General features: G+C 36.3%; 1 protein-coding gene across 8 annotated transcripts in view; it reads left to right on the forward strand.

The window, feature by feature from the left end:
• Wac (WW domain containing adaptor with coiled-coil) overlaps nt 1-27,012 on the forward strand; it is a 53,478-nt gene that overhangs the window by 1,904 nt on the left and 24,562 nt on the right. For 4 of the 8 annotated variants that reach the window (XM_021214366.1, XM_021214368.2, XM_021214365.2 and 1 more), the window contains exon 3: nt 1,102-1,297. In XM_021214366.1, coding sequence (XP_021070025.1) covers nt 1,159-1,297 — 139 coding nt within the window. In that variant the 5' untranslated portion in view covers nt 1,102-1,158. Of the gene's footprint in view, nt 1-1,083; nt 1,298-27,012 lie in introns of all 8 variants that reach the window. The other 4 variants (XM_029547269.1, XM_029547266.1, XM_029547268.1 and 1 more) reach the window with 1 other exon arrangement.

Genomic DNA, 27,012 nt, shown 5'->3' on the forward strand with positions numbered 1-27,012 from the left:
TACCAATACTCTTACCATTTTATTTATTTAGTTCATATTTTTTTACTTTTAAGGGATTGTTTTGTTTTTTTTTTTTTTTTTTTTTTTTGCTTCAGTTAATTTAAACCTTCCGTTACTTAGTACTTCATGCTAATAGAAAAGATTCTGGGTGTCTAGTCCACTGAAGGTTTTACATGTAAAGTTTTAAAGGTTTGCAGAAATGTCTTCAGGATACTGTCTGAAGATAACAGAAGTAAATACTTTCTTTATGCCTGTAATCACCCTTAAAAGAGAAAAGAATAGGAACAGATCTTTGTCCCCCTCACGGTTCTGTGGTTCAGGCTTGCTTCCAGTTTTACTCCTGTCTAGTCTTCTGAATGCTGGATTACACGTGGGAGCCAGCACTTTTCCAACCTGACACTTGTACAGGAGCTTCTGAGACGTCAGAATATTTGCATCTGTCAAACATTATTTCCTTCCCTCCCAGGCTGATACTCTGTGTTCATCTTCAGACACCTGCAGTGTAAAACCATTATTTTGAGGGCATTTAGAATTCTTGCATTTTAGAAACACTGTTCATGTTTCAGTTTGTTTTGGCACATATTGTTACATTTTAAAAACTAATTTATCCCTGAAAGAACTTATAAATCAGCGATAGTACTTTATTTGAATCAAAAAAGAGGAAAAACTCTCCTCTTTTTGAAAAATACTGTTATTAAAATATGCCTATTTATAGACATGCTTGGATGCATTAGTTGTAGAGTTTAATTGGATAGTAATCTAAGCTCTCAAAAATTGATTTTAGTTTTGAAGATTTTTTTTCCCCCCTGGTGGATCAGTGTGCCAAAATACTGTTTAAAAAAAGTTTACATGATCAAATAGGTTTTTTCTGTGTGTGTGTGTTTGTGTGTGTGTGTGTGTGTATGTATGTATGTGTGATTATCAGGAGTTGCACAGTAACTCTTTAGCATTTACATCTTCTCTGAATAAGGGAAGTACTGAAAATGGAAATTCTGAGTTTTGATGTAAGGGAACTTGACATACCAAAATTTGTAATCTAAATTGGGAATTGAGTTTAAGTTTTCAATTTTTCTCTCTCTTTGGGGGGGTGATGTTTTACAGGCACTTAAGTATTCTTCAAAGAGTCACCCCAGTAGTGGTGATCACAGACATGAAAAGATGCGAGACGCCGCAGATCCTTCACCACCAAACAAAATGTTACGGAGATCTAATAGTCCTGAAAACAAATACAGTGACAGCACAGGTCACAATAAGGCCAAAAACGTGCATACTCAAAGAGTTAGAGAAAGGGAAGGTGGTAAGTAGCTCTCTGGCCTAAACTATCATGTGCATGTACTTCGAGAGTTACAGAAGACAGTGCGTTCAGCACATACTGTTTAAAGAAGTTACCATGTACTAATGTGATCACTTTGAAGCTATTTTTTGGTTTGTTTTTTAATTTAGCAGGCACTATGGGAAAATGGTATTGGCATGAGCACACAGTGGTTGATAGTGCATTTACAAATAGAGCCTTCTAAATGTTTACTAGTGATTGGAGAGTTCCTGAACAGTTTCCTAAGAAAGGAACTTTTAAGGTTTTAAGAATTTTAGTTTTAGTTTGAAGTCATTGGTCCTTCAGATTATTTCCTAAGGTGTTCAAGTTTTAGTTGTAATCATGAATTATACACTTAAAGAAGAGGTTTATCAAGATAGCTACCACCACTAAAAGTTTTTTTTTGAAATTTAGGAAATTAGTTTTTGTGGTAACCATTTAAAATTTTATATTCCATTTCTCTCCCACCCCGAGAGTTCTCTTGATGTTTAGATGAAACACTCAGTCCTTTTTTAATTCTTTGCCTTTTGTTTTGAGGCCAGCCACAGATGAGCTATACAGCTGAGGAAGATTAAGCTAGCCTTATTTTTTTTTTTTTACAGTTCTGATATCTTCTTGTCACCTGTTCACAAACTGTGGTGGGGACTGGGAATAAGTACATCCTCAGGCTGACTCTGCTTACAGCTTATGAATGTAACATTTACATATAAAGCTTACATTGCAGGATAAAATAATTTCATTAAGATAATTGAAAGCTGTATATTTTTCTTTGACAATAAGACCTCATATTGTTTAAGTAGATAACATTTTTTTTTTCTTCCTTTTTCTTAAGTAGATAACATTTACTCATACAGTATTGATTGAATACTGGAAGAGACTTGGAATAGAATGCTAGGGGCTTATTGCTTTTGTTTATGACTAGTTCTTGATGTCTTTAATTACTTTTTGAAAATATTTTGCATCTATTTTACTCTTTTGTTGTTTTTCCTCTTAGGGTAGAATCATATTGAGAAACACTGACCTCTGCATAATTAAATACTGAATTGAGGAATTATTAATGGTTAGAATATTACTTTGGGATGGAGAAGTTGAAAGGGAGGAAGATAGTTGTATTGAATATAGATATCACTTTGTGATGCTTATGTAGATAAACTTACATGCTTGTAAGTATAGCAAGTAGCTTATTCAAGTGTTAGGAAGTCCTGGGTACTAAAATGATGATTGTCAGTTTTATGGGTAAATTTTCTGTAGTTTTCCATGCATACTCGGGTAGTACTATTGATCAGTCACTCTTCTGTGTTTATTTTACATGTTAACTATTGGAAAGCAAGGCTAATTATACTTTTAGTATGCTTTATTTTGAGCAGTATGCTTTATTTTGAGCCATTTTGGTAATTGATACAGTAGGATATGGTACTTGATCTGATAGACTTTCAAGTTGTTTTTTTTAACAACTTGACCCAATTTTGCCATCTATTCTGAACTCCAGGAAGAAATCAAGTTTTACACACTTAAGAAAGTGTCTATAAATGATGTATTTCATCTACTTACAGTGAGGCAATGATTTCCTTTAGAGTTGAAATAATCCTCACCAAATTCTGTTGCTTAATTCATTCAACAACTGTTGGACATGCATTGACTTCTAGGAAGTCAAGCTCTGACTTGATTCTTTGCTCGGAAGCTTCCTTGACTTGACGCTTAGGCCTAGTAGTTGTTTATTTGCTTGCCTTCTCTGTAGTTTTTTTCTTTGATCACTTTGATTTTTATTCTCCTTCATGAATGAACTTACTCATTGGCTTTTGCTTACTTTGTATTTGTGTCTTTGTTGATTAGTTCCATTTGTAAGCAATTTGTTAGTAATTTTTCTCCCTAATCACTTGCTAAATTATACCTGCCCTTTGTAATTCCTTTCTACCTTTTATTTGACTTCTCCTGGAACATAACAGATACCATAACTATTCTTTCATAGTCCTTTATGCAGGAATGGAACATACCATGAAATATCTTTTTTGTTTTTGTTTTTCTTTTTTTTTTTTAATTAAAATTTTGCTTTTTTGAGGTCTCACTGGCTGGCTTGCAATTTGACGCATACCAGGCTGGCTCCAAATCGACAGAGAGTTATCTCCTCATAAAATCAATCTTTAGTTCATTATACATGTGCATATAGTGTATACTTTTTTTTTCTTTTCTTTCTTTGCGTTAAGGGCATTATGTGATTACCTTAACTGCCTCAGCCTCCTCCAGAGTTCTGGGATTTGAGGAGTGATCCAGAGTTTCTGGATCTGTTTTTGTTTTCATTGTATTCAAAAACAAGAGAAAAGAAAGTCTTTGAGAGAATCCTTAATGGTACAAATAACTTAGGTTGTATTATCTTTGTAGGGATTCTATGAAGCTTCACAGAACTTCAGTCTTAGAATGTTCAGTCGGAGGCCTTGGTTAGATGAAATATATATATATATATATATATATATATATATATATACACACACACACACACACACATATATGGACGTATGTATGTATTTATGTATGTACCTACATATATGTGTGTGAACTTAGTAAAATTACACAATTACATATTTTGTCACTTAAAGTTGGAAATTGTTTTTAGTAGAAAGGAAAACTGCATGTTTTAATGAATAAGTACTGCTTCTAAGGATTTGAAGTTTCTAGCTATATGTTGTTTTTATCCCATCAGTTCTAGAAATGTTCTCATCTTGTACTATATTCATTGTGTATGTTGAGCATGCCTCATCAGAAAATCTGAAATCCTGTTAAAATGTTGGAAAGCTTTTTGGATGATGATAATGCTTTTCTTTTTTTTTTTTTTTTAAAGATTTATTTATTTATTATATGTAAGTACATTGTAGCTGTCTTCAGACAGTCTTGTTACGGATGGTTATGAGCCACCGTGTGGTTGCTGGGATTTGAACTCTGGACCTTTGGAAGAGCAGTCGGGTGCTCTTACCCACTGAGCCATCTCACCAGCCCGATAATGCTTTTCATAATGCTCAGCTGGTAGAGTCTAAAGAGACTCCCCAAACCTCAAAAGGTTCTGAACATTTTGGGTAATATATAATATGTGGAAGAATTAATCACTACTAATCACTGGAAATTTAAGTTTCCAAGACGTGGTTTAGTAATGTCTGCATCTTTTTATAAAATAGACCTACTCTGTTTATCAGGCCCTGTGTTCATCAGGGCACACTTTAGACAGGCTTTCCATTCATAGGAAGCTCTGAGTTGTACTTGGGTTCATTTGACACTGGAAAGTAGCAAATATAGTTTCTCCGTTTTCACAATTCTACATAAAAGGAAATAAAACAGGTGTGTCTTAAGATTGTCTCTTTCTACTGGTGAGTTCTAAACTCAGAAGTGAGACAAACTATTCACTTGATAGTGCTTAATATGTTGGCTTTTATCGCTTGCCTTAGTACCTTCATTAAGGTTTTCTTAGTGGTTAGTTTTTATCTAAATGATTTAATATCAAATGTAGGAACTGGACATTATAGTACACTATACATGTATAGCTCTAGGCCAGGTTGTTACATGCTAGTGTTTTCTACTGTTGAAAATTTTCTCTAGGAAGAAATTATAGTTCCCCATCTGGGAATAAAGCTTGCTTATTTTTCTTTTACAAAGTGAGTTGTTACTTTGGTACAGAATTTAATGTGTTCATATATGGAGTTTAGTAATTTGATGAGAAATTTTGGTCTAAGGTAAACAACTTTTTCTTTAAAAAGTCATTTTACATATTATAGACAGAAATACAGTCATTGAATCTTTTCAGGAGAGTTTTTAAAAACTTGAATTTTTATTTTTATTTATGTATTTATGTATTTATTTTCAAGACAGGGTTTCCCTGTATAGCCCTGGCTGTCCTGGAACTCACTCTGTAGACCAGGCTGGCCTCGAACTCAGAAATCCGCCTGCCTCTGCCTCCTGAGTGCTGGGATTAAAGGCGTGCGCCACCACGCCCGGCTTCAAAATATTTTGTGATCTAGGAGTAATGTTGAAAGATAAGCAGTCTGATTTTTTTTTTTTTCTTCTTTTAGTGATACAAGGTTTCAATGTACTACCCTTATCTAGTCTTGATGATCCTGCATCAGCATCCCTACGTTTTTTTTTTTAATTGACATTCACATATTTACATGTAGGGAACATGTAAGAAGTTCAGAAATTCATTCTCTCCTATCATGAGGAGCTTGGGGTTTGGACTCAGGCTGTGCTTGGCACCAAGCACTCCTACCCTCTGAGCCGTCTAACCAGCTTCTCCCTAGTGTTTTAATTTTTTGATCATTTTGAAAAGGTGGCCTATGCTGGCCTTGAATTTCCCGATTCTCCTGCCTATACTTTTGAAGTGCTGGAGCATACCAGCATCTACAGTCTCAGTGTCTTAATGTTTCAACTCTGGTACTTTCTCCTTAGTTGGAGAAAACTCCCAACTGTGCACAGTCTAAGCATGTGTGATTGTAAGTCTTGATTAAAAAATTTATAAAAAGTTATTTTTGTCATGTCACTATTTTTCTCTTCTGCTTGCTTTACTTTTGAGAGAAATTGCTATTTATAGTTTTGGTTTTTTGTTTGTTTTTGCATTTCTATTTTATAATATAAGCATTTGAAAGGTCCACTTTGACTGTTTAAGACAATCTCTTACTCAAACTAATTTCTACTTAGCTGGATAACAAAAATAATTGGTGTTAACATACCAATGACTTTGGCTTTATGTTACAGGAAAGTTATGATTGTTGTATTTGCTGAAAATGTAACTCTTAATGTGTATATGCAGTGTGTTTTTGCTGTAACATCAGTTAACTGATGCTAAAAAGATGACATTGATCTGGTTCCTTTGAGACACTGTAACAAGTGGTAGAACACTAATCTCTATCATTCTAGAGCCTGGTATTTTCAAGTTTATATGTCCACTCTCTTTTAAGGGCTTCTGTGATACCTTGAAGTTGCAAAGTCCCTTCGCATTTGATCACAGTCAGCCTCTGAAATTAGTTCATAGTGTGTCCTGGTCTGCTGATGAAATGAGTCAAAACCTTTAGGCCCTAGTGTTGAAAGTAAAAAGCTAGAGTCTTTCCTGTACATAAAACTTTATTTCTGCCTTCAGGTGGCGTTCTTCCTACTATCTAGAAGAGAATAGAAGAGAATGGCTTTGTGCTCACTGCCACTTTCTGTGGTGATTCCCTATGAGTCCAGGAGGAGTGTTTTTTTTTTCCTTTTTGTTACATAGTTATTTCCCACACAGGGAGTAGAGTTGATCTAGATAAAAGTGCTGTCAATCTCATGCCACTCTGAGGTTTAAGAGTTTTTCAGTGACTTGGAATTCTTAGGCCTGTTCTTATTATTCTGAATGAGTTTTTCAGTTTTTGCTTGCTTGCTTGCTTGTTTTTAAGACAGGGTCTTGTATGCCCAGGCTGGCCTCTGACTCATGGCAGTTTGCCTGCCAGCTTCTATGCTAGGGTTATATGCCATGCTTTCCTCTGAATACTTAAAAAAAGTTAGTGTCAGTTTCAAAGAGCTAGGTTTACTGGTTCTTTTAAGAGTTAGAAAAGAGAGTCGTGGATAGTTGAGTAAAGAGAGCTATAAAACAGGCTGTAGAGACAGCTAGGATTTGTTCATAGCCATTGTGCCATTTGCAGATTTGGGTGAGGGGATTGATAAATAAAAACTTCAGTGAGTGGAGAAATGGTAACCATATTTGGCTGCTTGTCAGGATTGCAAGAAGAGCTTGCTATAGTTTATTTTTTTTGGTTTTTTGAGACAGGGTTTCTCTGTGTAGCCTTGGCTGTCCTGGAACTCACTCTGTAGACCAGGCTGGCCTTGAACTCAGAAATCTGCCTGCCTCTGCCTCCCAACTGCTGGTACAGTTTATTTTATAATATCTGAATTACTCTTGAGTCATAGGAGTTAGGAGATGGAACCTAGAAAATTGAGTTTTAAATAAAACTAGTTTAACCAATTTGTAATCTGCAGTTCCAGGGTTTCCAACTCTTTGAGAACATGAGGAATCATCACGTTAGAGTGATTATTTGCTAGAATATGTATTCTGCATGTTTTACAGCTCAAGGAGGTCTCTGTGTCACCTTCCTATACAAATGAATAGTATTAAAGTTTGTATGCTTCTTAAATTACCAACTTAATGTTTAGTGGCAAAGGTATCTAGCTAATGTCTGGCACTAGAGAGATTTCTAGTATTAGCAAGTGCATAGATCAGTTGATATACTGAATTCAGGTAATTGTAGCTACTGTTACTTTAGATAAAATTATTTTAAGCACTAGGATAGTTCAGTAGTAAATTTGAGTTCTTGCATGTTTGAAAAACAAGCATACAGATTAACATATTTACGCTGAGTTAGGTGCCAGCAATGAACTCATATAGTTCATTTATGTGTATTTGTGAGACATTGAAATGAGCCATCAGGTCAAAGCACTTTGTAGCACAAGCCCAACAACAAGGTTGATCCTGGGAACCTAGGGTAGAAAGAGCCAAATTCTGAAAGTTGTTCATTGACTGGTACGCTTAGAGTACAGCATGAACCTGAACTAACTCACCTCACATACTGACTGACGCACACACACACACACCTTCAAAGTATTAGCACTTAAAGAATACTTAGGATATGTATGTGTGATAAATGAATAGGTCTAGAGTTATAAAATTTTTGAATTCTTTTCTTTTTAAAAAAGATTTATTTATTTACTATATGTAAGTACACTGTAGCTGTCTTCAGACACTCCAGAAGAGGGCGTCAGATCTTGTTATGGATGGTTGTGAGCCACCATGTGGTTGCTGGGATTTGAACTCAGGACCTTTGGAAGAACAGTCAGTGCTCTTACCCACTGAGCCATCTCACCAGCCCAGCTCTCTTTTTCTTAAGCTTTACTGGTACTTGCAATTAACACTTCTTTGCACATCATAGATTTTCCATTATCCTAGATACTTTTTATGTTTTATTATACTAGGAACTTTTTGTGTTGGGAGTGGAACCCAGGCAGGGACTCATGCTAGGCAGTTGCTCTGAGTTTACCCTTCTTTAGAAATCGTCGTTTGATGTTTGAAAATATTTTTTCATTGCTATGATTTCAGTAAATTGATCAAGCTCTTTGCTTAATGTTTTTTGTATTTGTATTTGATTTGTAGGTCTCCTCACAGTGGATTTCCTTTCTCAGTTAAGGCATACTTTGTTTATGTATTCTGTCTTGGAGAATACATAGAACATAGAATTCAAGCTTTTTTTCTGGATAATAATGAGACTGCATATATTTTGTCATCAAGCTTTAAAAAATGATTTAAGTTAAATTCATCTTGTTTTAAAATTTTTAACTCATGAGTTGGTCTTTTTGAGCTTATTTGCTAGATGTAGTTTTATCCTGGGATTCATCTATATAGACTAGGCTGGCCTTAGAATCCAAGTGCTGGGATTACAGGTGTGTGCCCAGTAAAATACTTAGCAAGTTATCTTCTCTCCTCCTATTCAGCTAAATTAGTGATTAAGCATTGATACAAATGGGTAAAATCAGCTATTAAATGCAAATAATCATTGGGGTGGATGTCTCTTCTTCAGTTAGAAGTTAGGATTCTTGAGTTTGTATTTTTAGTCCTTTGTAAGAATCTAGACATTATGTGTATTTATGTTAAATGAAGCTATTACTAGTTTCCTCCAACAGTAACAACATACCAGGAAGGACCAGACAAATACAAATTAAGGAATAGAGTTTTCCTACAGTCCTAGACTATGTTCTTTTAGGACACTGAGAACAAGATGTGTTCCTTGTAGGGAAACTCAATGCCTTGTTGACCTACTAGCCAGCTTGGCTTTTAGGATCAACTTGTTTGCTGTGAGTGAATGTAGGGGCCCTGGGTTAACAATGATGTAAACAAGAGACTGGCTGTTGCTAGAGTCTAGAAGTGTCCTCAACAGTCTGTCAGGCTATGATGTCAGTCCCATTGCTTGCTCTGCTTTTGCCTTTTCCAAATGTTCCTTTTTAGTCATCCTTCCCTTTGTTACTAATTCAGCGTAGTAAAACTGCATATATAGTCCTAGTATGTGCTTTTATATACCATTGCCTCTTTATCTTTATATCCTAAACTGTCAGGTTGCATCTCCTGTTTGACTTGGCTAAGAAAATAGTATTTAGTTGTTTGTTTTTCCTTTGCCTATGTGTATGTCTTTTTATCACTTGCATAACTGATGGTACAAAAGAGGAGGCCAGATGAGAATGTCTGATTCTCTGCAACTAGATTTAAAGATGGTTGTGAGCTGCTGAGTAGGTTCTGGAATCAAACCCAGATCCCCTAGAAAAGTATCCAATACTCTTTAACTGCTGAGCCATTGCTCAAGAGCGTTGGTTTTTGTTGTTGTTGTTGTTCCCATTGTAGGAAACCTGCTTTGATTTTGACTCTGCTTTATATTAGGGCTTTGTGTTTGTTTAGTATTTTGAGACAGGCTCTCAGAATGACCAGGTGGACCTTAAACTCATTGTGTATTGAACTTCTGATCCTTCTTCCATATCAGAGTACTGGGATTTTAAGTGTGCAGCACTACCAAAACTGTTTAAAAGTTTTGCTGATAAAGTGAATGCAGAGCTTTGTGTATGCTAGGCAGACACTCCCAACTAGTTGAGCTGCATCCCCAATCCATATTATATAGTGCCTTTATAGTGTGGTAAATATACTGTACTATAGGCTTCTGGTAGTCAGAGATGGTTATTGTATATTACCTATCCCTAAAACTGCTGACAGATTGTGGTCTATGCTTTTCATTCTTGAGAACAACTATTCTTATTTAAACTAGTGATTTACTGTGTGTGTATTTTATTCCTAAAGTGACTAATATTACCTGAAAGACCCTTTGAACCAGGAAAAATGAGAATGCCAGTACTACATGGTTAAACTTCATCCTTTAATATTTTTTACAATAAATTGACTTTTGAAAGTAAATGCATTCAAAGCATAAAAGTTGTTCTTGTTCAGCAGTGGTTCAATGTTAAGTTTTGCAGAAAGTTGGGCAGTGGTGGCACACATCTTTAATCCCAGCACTTGGGAGGCAGAGCCAGGTGAATTTCTGAGTTTGAGGCCAGCCTAGTCTACAGAGTGAGTTCTAGGACAGCCAGGGCTATACAGAGAAACACTGTCTCAAAAACAAACAAACAAAAAGTTTTGCAGATTGATTTCATTAATTTATGTTGCAAAGCTATTTGGCAGATAAAGCAATGCCTCAAGTCACATCTGAGTTTTCGCCTGAAACATGGTAAACCAAGTTGCCTTCTACTTCACAATATGCTCATTGAATTTACTGATTTTAGTAGTCAGACCTGTCCTTAGCGATAAAGGAATGGGTTATATTTGAGTGAAGGTCTTAGGTTTGTTTTCAGAGGAATACTATTTACTATTAATAAGTTTATGGTTCTCTATTTCTTTTTTGAATATTAATATAAGTTTGCTTTTGAAGAATCATCTTTCCAGTATTTCCTGTATGTCCTTAAAAATAGATGTCTTCTGGGTTTAAGAAGAGTTCCTTCCTTTATTTTTTGTAGGCGCTAAGGTTGTTTTTCTCTTACCTAGGTTCATAACTGACCAAAGTCATGTTGAGAAATACAGGGTTGTTGACTCACAGACACTTAATGTTTTAGCTTGTTGGCATTATTTCATTCCCCTTTTTAGTATCAGGAATAAATGTTACACATCATTTTAAAGTTGAGTTTTGTGTAGTAGTCCTTATTTTTGTGTTGTATACTTTAGCTTTACATTTAGTATCATTGATGTTGGTGTCAGTGGAAGAGGCCAAGTTTATGGGGTTCTCTTTTAGTTTTAAAAGACTCATTAATTAGTTGATCTTTGGGTCTGTAATCTACGTGTCTGAGTATCCCAGTTGGGAATGAACAGTGAAGAAGAAAATGCTGAAGGGTTGAGAATCTAACTCAGTGCAAGAATGCTTGTGTGATATTCTGTCCACAGTACTGAGGACAAGGAAGTTAGCTCATATAGCCAGAAATCTTCGAGTGCTGACTGGATTCTGACATTGTGAAAAGGGTCCCTTTTGAACTTGGCAATGTGTGTAGAGGTAAAGAATTAAGTGGAAAGAATGCTAGGTAGGTCTTAATTAAAATTTGGAGGTTAAACATTTGCTAGATTTTAGCATTTTAACTGAACACATAGCCTCTTGGTTACTGTTTAGCAAAATACAGAATCAGGTTGAAATGTATAAATGCAAAAACTCCCTATAAGTACCAAGTAAACTTTAAAAAGACTGAAAATATTTTGATTTGGGATATACTTCTTTAATCCCAACACTGAAGAGGCAGGGATAGGTGAGATAGATGTATCAGAATGGCTTCTAGTTTGTCTTAAGTTGTCTGTTAAGTTTACTATTCATTTTCAAGAACAGAGGTTTCTCAAGACTCACCCCCCTCCAAAGCTAGAACCAGCTGTTTCTCCTGGACATAACATCCATAGGATTCTATTCTACCACAGTGATTATTTTTTAAATTTGCAATTTTAAAATACTAAAATGTAGTTGAATCATTATCTCTGTAATGTCTCAACCTCCAAACTCCCAGTAATGATATGGAGACTTTTTATTTATGAAATAAGCTTAGACCTTACAGCTTAGCATTATTCCCAGTTAACTTACATAACTTTATAATAATCCTGTGAATACTAGGCCCTGTTTGCCATGTGGTCCATTACTTCTCATTCTGTCCCTGAACATCCAACTTCCTCTGACCCTTTCCTCTGATTCTTTCCCAGAGTTCCAACTGCCTGCAAGTTCTGCTTTTCCTCTCCTCTCCTGTCCTGCTATAGGCTATCAGCTCTTTATTAAAACCAATCACAAAGTGATGAAGAAAAATAACATTACCAAGGTCAGCCCTGTACTCAACTCTATGACAGTTTAAAAATCAACATTTGAATAATACAAAGAACCTTTACATGGTGCACAAAATGATTATCCCAACAAATAATTTCACCCTCTTATTCCTCTTAACCATTCATTCATTGCTCACCCCTCACCCCTGACTCATTTGTATTGATTATTACGGTTATATTTATATGTGTCTGTCTACATATACATATATACATGCATGCATAAATATATAAATAGAACCTGCTGAATCCATTTGGTGGTGCTTATTTGTATGTTTTCATGGCTTAGATTTAGGGGCTCATCCCTGGGGAAGACTTAAATAAATCTCGCTCATTCAGCACAGAGCACTAACTCTAGGGGTGAGACCCATGAGATTTTAGCATGTCTGTTAATGTCATTCAGTTCTTGTTAGGCAATCATGTTTTTGAGACATGGGTGCAGCTTCCTGGTCATCTGTTCCTAAAAATCTTTTCTTCCCCATCTGTGGATGTTCCTTGAGCCTCAGTTTTTGTGGATCATATTGTAGGTTCATACCATTTTCAGTTGAGTACCACTTCATCAGTTGTTCTCTGTCTTTTTACCAGTTGTGGCTTTCTGTAATGATCTTTACTCCCTGCCCCCTTCAAAGAGAAGCTTTGATAAAGGATGAGAGCTACATTTCCCCTTCCCCCCCTTTTTTAAAGATTTATTTATTTTATGTATATGAGTACACTGTAGCTGTACAGATGGTTGTGAGCCATCATGTGGTTGCTAGGAATTGAACTCAGGACCTCTATTTGCTCCGGCCCTGCTCGTTTGGGCCCAAAGCTTTATTTATTATTATATGTAAGTACACTGTCACTGTCTTCACACATACCAGAAGAGGGCATCAGATCACATTACAGATGGTTGTGTGCCACCATGTGCCTGCAGGGATTTGAACTCAGGACCTTCGGAAGAGCAGCCAGTGCTCTTTAACTGCTGAACCTTCTCTCCAGCCCGAGAGCTACATTCTGTTACCACAGATTCTTGCGCATTCATGTTCTATTTAGAATAGTTTGAAAATGGAATCATCTTCAATGTACGTCAACTGATGAATGGTGATAAATAAGTGCTTCATAAGCATAATGGAATTTTATTCAGTCACAGTGAAGTTTCATAGAAAATGGATAAGTGTGGAAATAATAAATGAAGTAACCCTGACTCAGGAAGTAAAATGCTACATGTTCTTATATATACATCCTAGTTTTTGTATTTTTCTCATTTACCTGAGACTCTAGTAGATTTTATTGGGTGGCTAGCATCTCCTTGTTTGTTCCTATTTGTGTGATCACAAACTCGGACCACCATGCCAATCTTCTTTTTAAATGGATTCTGTCCTCATGCTTGTACAACAAGTGCTTTACTGACGGAGCTATCTCTTCAGTTCCTATCCTAGTTCTTGATATGTTGTTACCTCTTTTGATCCCCTTTGCACATTGCTTTATATTTTTTTAGGCCTTAATTTGCAAGCTACTTTCTCTAACCAGCCAAACTGAGCCTAGAATAATGCAGTTTTGGCATACACATTGTCTGGTTGTGTGTGTGTGTGTGTGTGTGTGTATTCTACCAGACAAACTGTATTGTAATGTCTAAAATTAGCTACTTGTTTTCCTGTCCCATCCATGCTAATTTTTAAATGATGAAAGGTGCCTCCTATTACAGGCTGGTAATCTCTTTTGTGTCTTCTTTAGCCACATGTGGCCAGCAGGTTGTTTCTATTCCTGTGTAAAAAGCCCTCTTCATTGTCTTCGTGGTTAACTCCCAGACTTAGCTTGTTTGGTCCTCCTCTATTACTCTTGTCTCTGGGGTTGTACTCTTCACTTTCAGGGTTTTAGCCACACTTTCCTTGTAGTCCTGAGAGTGTGTAAGTCACTTGCTGCCTTTTAACTTGCCTTTGTTAAAAAATTATATGACATATATCTTGTTCCAACTTTTAAAATGTGTATTTTATGTGCATGATTGGAGTATGCTATGGTGTGTACATATGGCATTTGCATTTAGGACAACATTTAGGGAATTCTTCTCTTTGCACTTTGGATTTTGGGCATATAGATAGTGTGATTAAGCAGCTTTATCAGCAGAGCCGCTATGATTGGTTAAAGATAAGGAACCCCCAGATACTGAGGTCTGACTTGGATCCTCCTCTTTTTCCTTGTTGTAAGCAATTCTAATGAGATCTAGTATGACCCATTTGGAGTTCATTTGCCTTTTCATTCTTAGTGACATTTTGACTCTTGAATTATATACCTTGGGATGACACTTTGATGACAGAGGGGCATATGGTATTGTAAGATTGCTACAAACTCCACTCTCTACGAAATACCCCTTGTTTATAGCCTTGAAAAAAATGCTAAAATAATAGTTTTTAAACTTCCTAGATTTGTAGTGTATCTTTTTTCAAAATATTAAAATTTTAGTAATAGCTGTCAGTTGTTAAATTTTAAATATTTAACTATCCAACATGGAATGTTTTAAAATTATCCTGTGTGATTTGATAAATAATAATTATATAGTTGAAAAATTAATACGCTCATTACTATGCATTAGACTCACAGAACTTGTTACTGTGTTCAAAATGAATGTTTGTGTCCTTTGATAAACCCCTTCTACAACCTGACCCCACTCTGTCTTTTCTGTTCTATCAGTTCAGCTAAAGTTTCCACATGGAAATAGTATGTCATACATTGTTTTTCTGTCTTCATATAGCAAAATGTTCTTTAGATTCATCTGTGTTGGTATAAATGATGGCTCTTCATCTGGCAAGTAGGTGAATTATATTCCTTTGTATGTATGCACCATATTTTCTTTAGCAACTATACATTCTGGCTCAATGCCTGAATAGTAGCTGAGGTATTGATAACCAGACTTGGTTTTCTTTGGTTGTTTGTACATATGTAAGTGGACATTCCTTACATATTGTAGATATTTGAGAGACTTTATACATGAGTATTGTTCATTTCCACCCCATTTTCTTCCCTTGTACTCCTGGACTTCACCCCATTACTTACTCATATCTTGTATTCCTGGACTCCCTTTCTAGTTCATGACCTTTTCGATGTTACACACATATATATGCTCTGTAGCATGCAGTTTTTGTTACATTGCTTTGTGTTTCTGGCCGGTCCTTCACACGCACTCACCCAGGAGCTATTTCAGATTTGTGAATAGAAAATGTACACACGCATGCAAACACATGGCAGTTATTCTTAAAATGCCTTAGCTAACTCAATGGGTACTCTTCCCCTGCTACCCCAGGCTCAGTCAGGGAAGTGGCCAAAGGCCACTTACCTGAAAACTCACATGGCTTTTCTCCTGTCACTACTGTGTCCCCTTCTCTTTCCAGTCCTTCTGATTCTGTCTTCCTGGTTATAATTTAGAACACGGAGGAAATAAATGGGATGGGTAGCTAAATCTTAAACATTGTGTAGCCATAATCTTACTTTGGTAGAAATCTTTGTAATTGATGTAAAATTAAAGTTATAATCTCTTACATTGGTACAAAATTTATATATTGATAAAAATTAAGGTTTTCATTGACATGAATCTGTATTGATACAAAATTTAAAATTAATATTGATATTCTGAGACAGACATTGTGCCTGTGCAGCTCATTTAAGAACAAGATGATTAAGTAATGCAAGTTAAGGACCAGATAGTAAAATCATGGTTAGGTTAGATTCTGATTTAATTATAATAAAGTGCTTTCAATTTACTCAAATAGAAATGACTAGGAGTAGCTGAGATTTAACAGTTCAAATATACTTTACATTAATAGTCTTCAAAAACTTCAGAAATCCACAAAATCTGTCATTTAATCATTTCATTATTATTACAAGTTTTGACTAGAGACATGTCTGCTCATGACAGCACTCCCTTCACAGTTCAGAAAAAATATTGCCCATCTTTACCTCCAGATGATATTGCTTATGGTGCCAAGGTGGCCATGAGGCAAAAATTGCCTATTTCATCTACAAACAATGGGCACAGTATGTGGAATAGTTGATTGTTACCTCTGTCTAGATAGGGTAAACAGTCTTTAATTCTGCTTTACATAGGTCTGTCAGATGTTCCTGGGCCAAAAGGCTCCGATTTTTTGAGGAATGGGGGGCTGTCGAGTAGTTGGCTGTCTCTCCGGTTGTTGAAGTCTGTTGGGTGCTTTCCTATGCACTCAGGTTGAATTCGTTCTCAGATTCTGACAGTGTTGAAGACTACTTGTAGTCCATAATCAAACTTAAATTGTTTACTGTTGAAGACATGCTATAGAGTGGAAAACACAAGTTTTCAGATGATATTACAGGCTAAAATAAAATCTAAACGTAATTCAGGGAGAGAATTGTAACTAAGTTAGGGATGATGGTAGACTACTTTATCTAATTGACAAATATGATAGACTGGATTTTAATTATATACCATACTTTATAAATTTACATGATTGTTATGATTCTGCTCAGTTTATATCTGAGAGGAGGAGTTTTGTGTTTTCTTTTTTTTTTTTTTTTTAAACTGGATAGAAAAGGAGATGTAGAGGGTGGTTCTAATTCTTTGATTTTATTGGGAAATCTGTTTACTGATGAAAGTCCTTGCCCTAAATTGGTTGCCAGTAGCCAATGGCTGAGCATGGGGTGGGACACTGAGAGTTTCAGGAGATTCAGAGACTGGGAGAGAAGAAGGGGACACAGCAGAGGAATTAAGTGGAGGAGGCGGTGTGAGTTTTGGGGTTAGTGGCCTTTTGCTCCTTCCCCTACTGGACCTGGGGTAGCAGGGGAAGATTTAGGAGGAGTGCCCAGGAATTGAGTTAGCCAAAGATTTTAAAGTAACTGTGTGTGTTTTCTCGAGGATCAGAGATAGCTCCTGGGCAGGTTCGCATGTGGGACTGGCCAGGAGCATGAAGCAGAGTAAGGAAACTACCGGCAACAATGCTCTTGTCAGTTGAATATTTGTATGTAATGTCTTTAAGGTTTCTCATTTGTGATTGGATAGTCTATATCGCCTATTGGGGCCTTGTCCCTGAAGAAGACTCTCAGCAGTTCTTAGTTGCTTGCAGCTCATCAAACAGGAATGGGTCCTTAGATTTTTCTCTGTATATTATTGGCATGTTATCTGGCATCATGCAGGACTTGTTTAGGAGACTGGTTGAGGTTTCATGGGTGGGTGCAGCTTCCTTGTCATGTATAGAAGACATGGAACTCTGGTGATTAAAGTCATTTCTGCTACCTCTTATGCAATGTCCTATGGTTGAGGAGGGGTGAGATGTATACTTACACATATGAATAAATATTTAAAGGGCAGTAGAGAGTATACTGGTTTGGAAACTGGCACTGTATTAAGATTTCTTAATAAGTGTGTAAAGGAAAAAAAAAAATCAGATAGTAACCTGGATTTATATTACCGTGATAAATCTTTTCTTCTGAGCATGTCTTAAATTCAGTTAGACAGTTGCTGGTTAACCCAAGACATACTTGCTACTACTATTGCACTATGGGGGATATCTTACTTCTCTTGTCATTGTTGTGGTTCATAGACATCATGACTGGTAGGACTATTTACTTTTTTCCTTGGCAGCTTAGATAGTAATATCTAATATCTAATACCTGTGGGTACTGTGAGAGCTAGTTCTCAGACAGGAGGCTTCCAGTTTAGTCCCAGCTTGATTCCTCTAAGTGCTGTGTCACAAATGTGGCATCTTCAGCAGAGGGTCAACCAAGAACAAGGGCAAAACTGTTTTGCTAGTCTCTCTTCAAACCCCCTGACCAACTTGAAGGGAGGTTCCCCATGCCTGGCACTGTGTTTTTATCATCTGGCTCCTTTTTTAGCATTTTGCGTCAAGTGGGATAGTTTTTTTCAGTGTGTGTATACTAAGATATATTTGTGTCTTAAAGATGTTTCCTTATATCTTTTCAAAATTCTTAGCGTTATTTATCTCACACTTCTCTCTTTCAATTTCCCTGCTTTTCATATTTGCAGTTAAGGTATTTCACTACAGCACCCCCCCCACCCCCCCAATCCTCACCCTGCCAGCCTGGTTTTCCTAGTTTCTCCTTCACAGAGCCTGTGTCCTATCATCCCTTCACTAGAGCTTCTTGTACCCCACTCCATCTCCAGGTCTTTTCCCTTCCCTGGTTTCTGCAGTTAATCCAGGTTATGTACTTAAATCAGGATTGCAGGCTGGAGTACATGAATAAGAGAGCAACCCTCTGGTCTGGACTACTTGGCTTCGGTATATAATACATGTATCATATATTTTAGTATTTGAATCTTACGAGATTCTTGGCTCAAAACCACTTGTTCCCACTTTGCAGGGCAGTGACTGCTGCTGCTACCTCTGCACAGAGATCCCATTTAATTTGTATGTTGTTGTTTGTGTGCTTATGTCATACTCAAAATTATCACCAAGAGATATTTCAGTTTTAGAGTTTTCATTTAAGTATTTAACCTTTTTGCATATGTTCCAAAATGCCTGAGTTTTCTTCCTTCTTGCAGATGTTTAGATTTCCTGTTATTCGTTATTGTTCCTTATAATGTATTTTCGGTAACAGTGGCAGACCCATATTAGTTGGGTTACTATATTTTTGTTTTAAAGTTTTATAATTGAAAGTATGATTACTGGTGCTTTCTTCGTCTTCTTTTTTAAAGACTTTCTTCTTCTTTTTTTTTTAATTAGAGGAATTTTTTTTAATAGATTTATTTATTTTATGTATACGAGTACATTGAAGCTGTTTTCAGACAGCAGAATGCCCAGACATCTTATGCCCAGAAGAGGGCATAAGATCCCATTACAGATGGTTGTGAGCCACCATGTGGTTGCTGGGAATTGAACTCAGGACCTCTGAAAGAGCACTCAGTGCTCTTAACCGCTGAGCCATCTCTCCAGCCCTGGTGCTTTCTTCTCAAAAATGATTATTTGGTATGTTTTTTGAGTGCATTCAAATTTTAGAAGATTTTATTTTTTGAGAAAGGATAGTTAATGGAGTATAAAGATGACCCAAAGTGAGATTATCTTTGTCTAATAAAAACAGTTATTTCTTGCTTAAAAATGGTCTTATATAATTAATTATGATAAATAGCTGATAAACAGGTATATAGCTGATACTCACTTTTGACTACTGTGGATATGGCTTTTTATGTCAGTGCATCATCTGTGTCACTCTGTGTCTCCAGTCTGTGAGGCTACATCTCAGAACTCAATGATGGTACAGTAATCATCACTTCTTCCCAAGTCCTCGTAGTTAGAATGGCAGAAACCTTCTTCAGTGTCTCTCCAGCCTCCTTTACCCCTTGCTTCTCTCCCACTCTTCCTACAGCTAGGTCTTTGGCTGCAGTTCACTGGCCACCTTTTCCTAGTTCTCAAGAGCTAAGCAAGTAGGACAGCTTATGGTAGAGCCTTACTCAGTGTCCTCCTGGGGCTTCAAGCTTCAGTCCAAGAGCAGTGTGCTCTGTTTCATTTTCTTTCTTTCTTTTTTTTTGCTTTTTCGAGACAGGGTTTCTCTGTATAGCCCTGGCTGTCCTGGAACTCACTTTGTAGACCAGGGTGGCCTCGAACTCAGAAATACCCGGCTTTCTATTTCATTTTCTGGATTCCCTTTTGTTAACAACCCTGTTCTGACTCTGTTACATGGAACATTATTGTGTTTTCTAACAGGAACTATATTATATAATTGGCTGATAAACTATTGGCAATAACTTAATGTGTTTCCAATGCCAGCAAAAATACCTTTTTAGACAATGTACCAGTAGTATAAAATTAGTAACACTGTATGTAGTGTCACCATTAGGCGTATGAAAGATTTTTTTAAGTATCCCTATTAAAAAAGTTGAGTAGCTTCAAAATGGTTCAGAATTCAGAAAAATGTTCTTTTGGCCTATTTTTCACCTTTGCTCTCTGCCCTTCCCTTACCGGGCCTGGAAGGGAGAAGTAGGGTTACTTTAAGAGGCCTTCAGTACACCAAATTGAGAACCTGGCTTGTGGTGGAGGGTTTGGTGGAAGTTGAGTGATAAAAGTATTTTTGAAAGAACCATCTGAAACATGATTCTTGAAATTTAGTTTCTGTGCTGCAGTCAAAACATGTTAGAAAAATCAGAGAAATTGAGGTGGTTTTTCTTTGTATTTTTGTCTTACATCAGTAGCTAGTGTCCTGAAGGCAGAGTGTCCAATTAGATTTACTAACACAAAGGTTTAGAGCTTAAGGGAATCAACTTAAGCCTCTAGAAGATGAATGAATACTAGGGGTTAGCAGAGTTTTTGTGAAGGTCAGATAGCAAATTTCAGTTTTATAATCAATGGGCATTGCAGATACTACACTGTAAAATATTGTAAGTCAAATAAATTTAGTGTATCTATCTGGGTTGTAATATGGCTGACTGGGATTTACAGATTGACCATAGAGTCTAAGTACTAATACTTTGGAAAAAGATAAATATTTGAAGTATAACTTCTACTGAATTTATATTTATTTTTATATCATTGTAAAATCATTAAGTGTAACAGTTAATAATTTGGGAACTTGAACTTATACTTCTAAAACAACCATAGGCAAGATGGGTGTGACCTGATTTAAATAGGGATTTGCCAACACCGATTATGCATAAAGAAGTGAGGGCTAGGAATTTGCCCTGAAACTTAAGTCAAAGTTTGAGAAGGCAACTTAGCAAGGAGAGTGAGGTGTTATGGGTAGAAGAAGAATGCCTGGGAAGGGTACCTCTGAAGGCTCGGGGAGGAAAGCGTTTTAAAACCTTTGGGTGGGTCAGCCCATACCAGTGGGTGGAAAAGGTGAGATCTGCAGGACATGGGCCACAGTAAGAGGGGAGTGAGTGGACTTGGGTTTTTGACNCCCCCCCCCCCCAATCTGTCTGCTAGATGAAAAATAAGTGCTTGAGACCCTACAAGTCTCTTAAGGTATAAAGAAAAAGTGTGTTTTAATGTCTAGTAATTCTTAGCCTTGTGTAAGCTGATAATTTTGACCCATCAACATGTTTGCCCCGTTTAATGATACTATGTTTTAAGTGAAAAGTCTAGATTTAGGAATAAGGAAAGTTGCAGAGATTAAAAATTGTTTTTTTTCTTCCCTCCATGTATTTATTTTGTGTGTGGTTGTTTGCATGCCATATAGTGAGTAGAGCACAGCATGGATTGATCTCCCCCCCCCCCTCAGGGGATTGCAGTCAGATCATCACTGTGTTTACCTGTTTACTATCTCAATGGCCTCAGTTTTATTTAAAGTGCGATGTTGTCTAAACCTGTTTTAATAGCATCTTGGCAACCAAGGTTGAGGCCTGGGAAGCTTAGTCATGCTTCTGTAGGCTGTGACAAAACCCTGTCACCAAAAGTAGCTCGGGGAGGAAAGAGTTTATTTGGCTTTCAGGCTGTCATGCAGCAAGTCAGTCAAGAACTCAGGCAGAACTAGAGGCTGGAACTGAAATAAAGAAGCCAAGGGAATGTGCTTTACTGATCTGTTATTCTGGCTTCCCTAGTTTTCTTTCCTGTTTCTTTTATTTATTTGTTTTTTAATTGATAATAGAATTTCATACTATGTATTTCTATCCTGGCTGTATTGTCCCAAGTTCCTCCCAGATCTTCCATCCTAATCTGTAGCATTTTTTTGACTCTAATAAGCAGGCATCTAAGAATTCTCTTGGTGTTCCTATTCATAGCACCACCTGCCCAGTGATGGTAATGCCTCTTCCCAAATAATTCAAGCTTATGTCATGTTGACAAAAACAAAACAAACAAGCCCAGCTAGGACAAATGACTAAGTTATTACCTGGAGCCAACCTGGGCTATGGAGTGAGGCCCTACCTCAAACTAAAATCAAATCAAATAACAATGGCAACAAACCCTCTCCTCTCGTAATTACTTACCTTTAAGCATTTACTTTTTAAATAATTTGATTGTTTTCATTAGCACTTTGGAAAATCTAAACCTAGTATTTTTATCTATTGTGAAATTTGGCTTTTTAACTAAGCTTGATACTTTTGTTGAGGTATGTATAACAGGGAAGTTTTGGGCATGGTTAGTACCAGCTTCAGGTATGATATACTTGGCTCTTTATTTCTGAAGCAAATTTAGGATAACACCAGAAGAATGACATACAAAGTTGTCCTCTGGCCTGTTCTGTAAAAGTGCATCTTACACACACACATGTATGCCTTCCTGTATGAATCTACATGCACAATAGAAAGAAAAATTGAAGATTAGGAGTATTGGAAAGTGAAAATGTCATTAATTTGACTGATTTTTGTAGTTCTAGGAAACTTACTTGTGCTATTGAAGTTGGAGAGGGAATGATTCAGAAGAGCCATTAAATTAACAAGAGTTAATAAGAATGATTAGTAGTTAGGAACAGCGTCAGTGGAGTGTCAGAAAGTGTCTTTTCTTTAAGTGAATGAAAGAACAAAAGCATGCTACTTCTCTTGTGAATATAAGTACAGCCTTTTTTTTAAATTAACATTTGTTTCGTGTGTGTGTGTGTGTGTGTGTGTGTGTGTGTGTGTGTGTGTGTGCGCGTGTGCGCGTGTGCGCGTGCGCGCACTATTGCACTCATTGTCTGTGAGGTCCCTGAGCCTGGGCTGGTTGGTGTAGATGTCCCACTTGGGACTGAGCCCTCAACAACCATTTGTTAGTACTTTGACCAGTTTTACCTTTCTGCATCAACTGATGCTCACTGCAGAGAGAAGCATCTTTGTACAAGATTGAGAACTGCACTACCTCCAGGGGTATAAACATAAATACTTAGAAGGCAGTTTTGTGACATTATCTAGCTAAATGACATTAGTAAACTTATCTCCTAGGAGCTGTGACCCTCCAGGCTGAGGGCTTTCACCAGGTTTATAGTTACCAAGCATGAGTTGCTCTTGTGGAAGCAGGCTCCCCGTCAAGTTTAGAAGTAGTTGCTTAACTCATAATCTTTTCAAGTCCCCAACAGGCAACAGTAATTTTTATTTTTATGTTATCTTTTGTTGTGCCCAGAATAGGATTGTGCCCTACCATTGACTGACCTTTACTTCTCAGCCCTCTTTGATAATAATCAGATAATCAATAGTGTACTATTTCTTTGATCATACCATTAGTTTGTGGGGAGGAAACTCTTTGCTTTTAAGATTTCTTTATAATGTGTTTTCTTGACTGGTTTATTTTGTAAACCCTTTGGTCTTCCCGTATGTACTCCCCCATATTCTTAAATATTTAAATATATTTGTATATATAGGGTTTTTAAAAAAGATTCTTTCATTATTTTTTTCGATATCATTTTTTATGTTCTTAAAGTCTGTTTTTATAATTGTTTGTAATCTCATACAAATACAGAAGAAAGTTTGAGAAATTTATTGGAGTGGAGTGGCAAGTGGAGAGATTGTTTTCTCTGAAATTTGTAGTATTTGATAAATTATCCTCTCAGGCAAGGGCTTAGATAAGATATCTTGTGGTTCAGGAAGTTCTTCATTACACTGAAAAATGCCTTGAGGAGACAGTTCTCATCTTCCACTTTGGTTTTGGGCAGGCACGTTTTCTGTGTGTCATTCAGCAGCCTTGTGCGTTTTTCTGTATTTTTTTTTAAAACAAATTTTAAAATATTTACTTATTTAATGTATATTGGTGAGGCTATTTATTTATTTATTTATGCTTCTGTATGTGTCTGTAATGTTCCTGGTATCAAAGGAAGCCAGAAAAGAAGGTGTGTTGAAATTGGTGGGCCTCTGTTTGCACGTGATTCCTCTGAAGAGTAGCAACTGTTCTTAACTGCTGTGCCAGCTCTCCAGGGCTGCTTTCCCCTGATTTTTAAATTGGGTTATTTTTACAAAGCTATAAAATTTCTTGTTATTATAGCACTTCAAAGTCATTTTCACATACTGTTTATGATTGTAAAAATGTCATATCCGTCCTTATTACCAAAATCTAGATAGAGTTCCATATATAAAAATGGCATAGTTTTTGCATATGGTCTATACTCATCTTCTGTATCATCTGTAATTTCCACTATAATTCAAGTGCCATGCAGTTAAAATAGTTTTATCATATTGTTTAGTTAAATATATTTAAGTGGTCTCTATGAGCAATGATAGTATAATATTTTGTACTGTTTGATTGATTAGTGGGAATATCACATGCATGCGTGCGCACACACATGGTAAGGCTCAATTCATGACCTTTGTTTTAAGTGTTTACTAACTTGTGGCTATCATTAAAATTATCACTGATCCAAAAGTGATCACTGACTATCATGTGTAGTCCTTGTTAATTTATCTTCTAATGTACTCATTCTCATTAAGAGACATTGTCTGGTTCAGTTTTGGTTTGACATCTCACTACTAGTCAGCTACTGAGTATTTTGTAAATTACAGCATAATCCAAAGTTAACTTACCTTGGTTCATGCATTGAAACAACTTTTTCAAGGCAGAGAGGATCATTATTTACACAACATTTAAAGACTAGAAAGCAAAAGCTGTCAATCATTACTGAGCAGTCAAGAGTTTAATCTGAAAGCATTACAGATTCATGTTATATCTCCATGTTATATTTCTTGGAATAAATATTGAAGAGGGTAGAACTTGCTTATCCTTTAATTTCTTCAAATTACAAATATAAATGTCACCTTTCCACCCCCCAGTATTACCCTGTAAAGGAATCCTTAAAAGATTGGTTTAAGCATGATTTACTTTAACATTAGAGCTGTGGGGGCTCAGGGAACATTTCATTAAACCTCAAATTTTATTAGTAGTGTGCAGAGAGCATAGAGAGGACACTAGAGTATACAAATAGCTTGGTTTCTATTTGCTGAGTTGGATGCCACATTTTCATTGATTATCACTAAGACAAGTAGATTCTTGGGTCATAATTTTGTGAGACATCATGCACAAAATACTATGTCCATAGAGTAAATCATTGTGTCTTTAACAAATCTCTTACTTGATCCTTCTGTAGATTTAACAGAGCTTTTTCTTTAAGAAAATTAACAAATGTCAAAGTAGATCACCTTCTTACTAGATTATTTTGTGTTCATTTCAGGCAATAGCAGTGGGTTTTTTTCTTTCATTTTTGACATTGTATGAAAATCCATGTAAACAACAACTTGAGGAAAGACACAAATGGCAGATGCTAATTGTTGCATGATTTATCTGCAAATGGAAATTTTAGAATATATCTAAGATTCTCTTAAAACTTTGGTATAGTAATTGGTAACTGTTATTATATGTATATTTGTAATAACCTTTTAGGACATTGGTTCTCAGCCTTTGGGGTCAAAACAATCCTTTCACAGGGGTGGCCTAAGACAATCAGAAAGCATGGATATTTGCATTAATACTCAGAATAGCAAAATTACAGTTATGAACTAACAACAAAAGTAATTTTGTGGTGACAGTCACCACAACATGAGGAACTAACTATATTAAAGGGTTGGCAGCATACAGGAGGGTGAATACCACTGTCTTAGGGCCTTACTGTGATGTTGAGTTCCTAGAGTAGAAGGATCCACATGGTGCAGTATGGCAGATTCCAGGGCTGTGCTTCCAAGTGTCTTCTACCAAGTAGTCCCTGAAAAAACTCTTCATTCTTCCAGCATCAAATTTTGAAGTAGTTCTGGAAAGCTGTCTCTAGCATGCTCAAATTGGATTTAAGTGAATTTTTTTTAATTAGATTAGAATAGTTTTACCCTTACCTTTTGCCTAGCACATGTGAAAATTTATACTCTTAGTGGGAAACTGATGTTCAACATGAGGTGGGTTTTGGTTTTGTGTGTGTGTGTGTGTGTGTGTGTGTGTGTGTGTGTGTGTGTGTGCATGCAGCTTAGAAATGGTGAGTAGCACTTAGTAGAGTTAAATTTTTCTGGAATATAGATTTTTCTCATGAATATGTGGTTATACTTTGTATGGCCCGAAGCTTGGATATTTGCCTACTTCTGTCCAGTTCTGGGCCTAATTGGTTGGTTTATGAATCTATTGGGTTGTTGGATTTATTTATACCTACTATATCTAGAAAAAAATGGTTTAATACCATATAAGATAACAAGTGCAAATATAAGTATATGTAAAAGCCACCAGGCTTCTCCACTGTTAGACTTATGAGCGAATTTCTTTATTAAATTCCTCACATTGGTGTTCATTTGGTTAACTGTACTAATGCTTAAATGATCATCTTGTCATGCATAACATCAGTAAGCTTTTGAGTCTGGTCATAACTTCACTTATAAAGTGGAGGAGCCATATCCAAAAATAACTCTCGGCCATAGCTGTTTGCTGTTTGTTGTGCACGATGAATGTGCATTAATTCCCAGGACAAATCCATCTACTTTTGATCTCATACACTTGCTCCTTCTCTTCTGTTTTACTTTTGAGTAGATCAACTGATGGTTTCTGAGTTTTTGGTTATTTAGATTTATGTAGCTTGGCTTCTTTTCAGCAGTTAAACCTGTCTACCTTGGTGTGAGTGACAAGAACTCTGTACTGAATTATATTCTCAAGGCCCTACATTGGTTTTTCCTAAGACAATAGTGGAGAAACTGTTATTCCTGGTAATTGTTGGGGTGTGTAGAGTATTGGTTACTACTCACATTACTTTTAAGAACTTCTAGGTTGAGTTGATCCTGTCAGGAGGAAGCGTTTGATTTTATTGTTACCAACCACTTATTTTTTAAACTCTTAAAAACTTTACGTTATTTTAGCTTAAAAAATTTCAAGTCTATTAAGATGCTAGTTTAGAGATTATCTTTTAAAACCAGATTTCAAAAATATTGAAAACAGCTAGTTCTGTCTCTTGTCCTTTATACTTTTGAGTTTTTATATACTCCTTTCTTTTTTTTTTCTTTTTTTTTTTT

Source organism: Mus pahari, chromosome 15 (assembly GCF_900095145.1).
Source record: "Mus pahari chromosome 15, PAHARI_EIJ_v1.1, whole genome shotgun sequence".
Taxonomy (NCBI): Eukaryota; Metazoa; Chordata; class Mammalia; order Rodentia; family Muridae; genus Mus; species Mus pahari.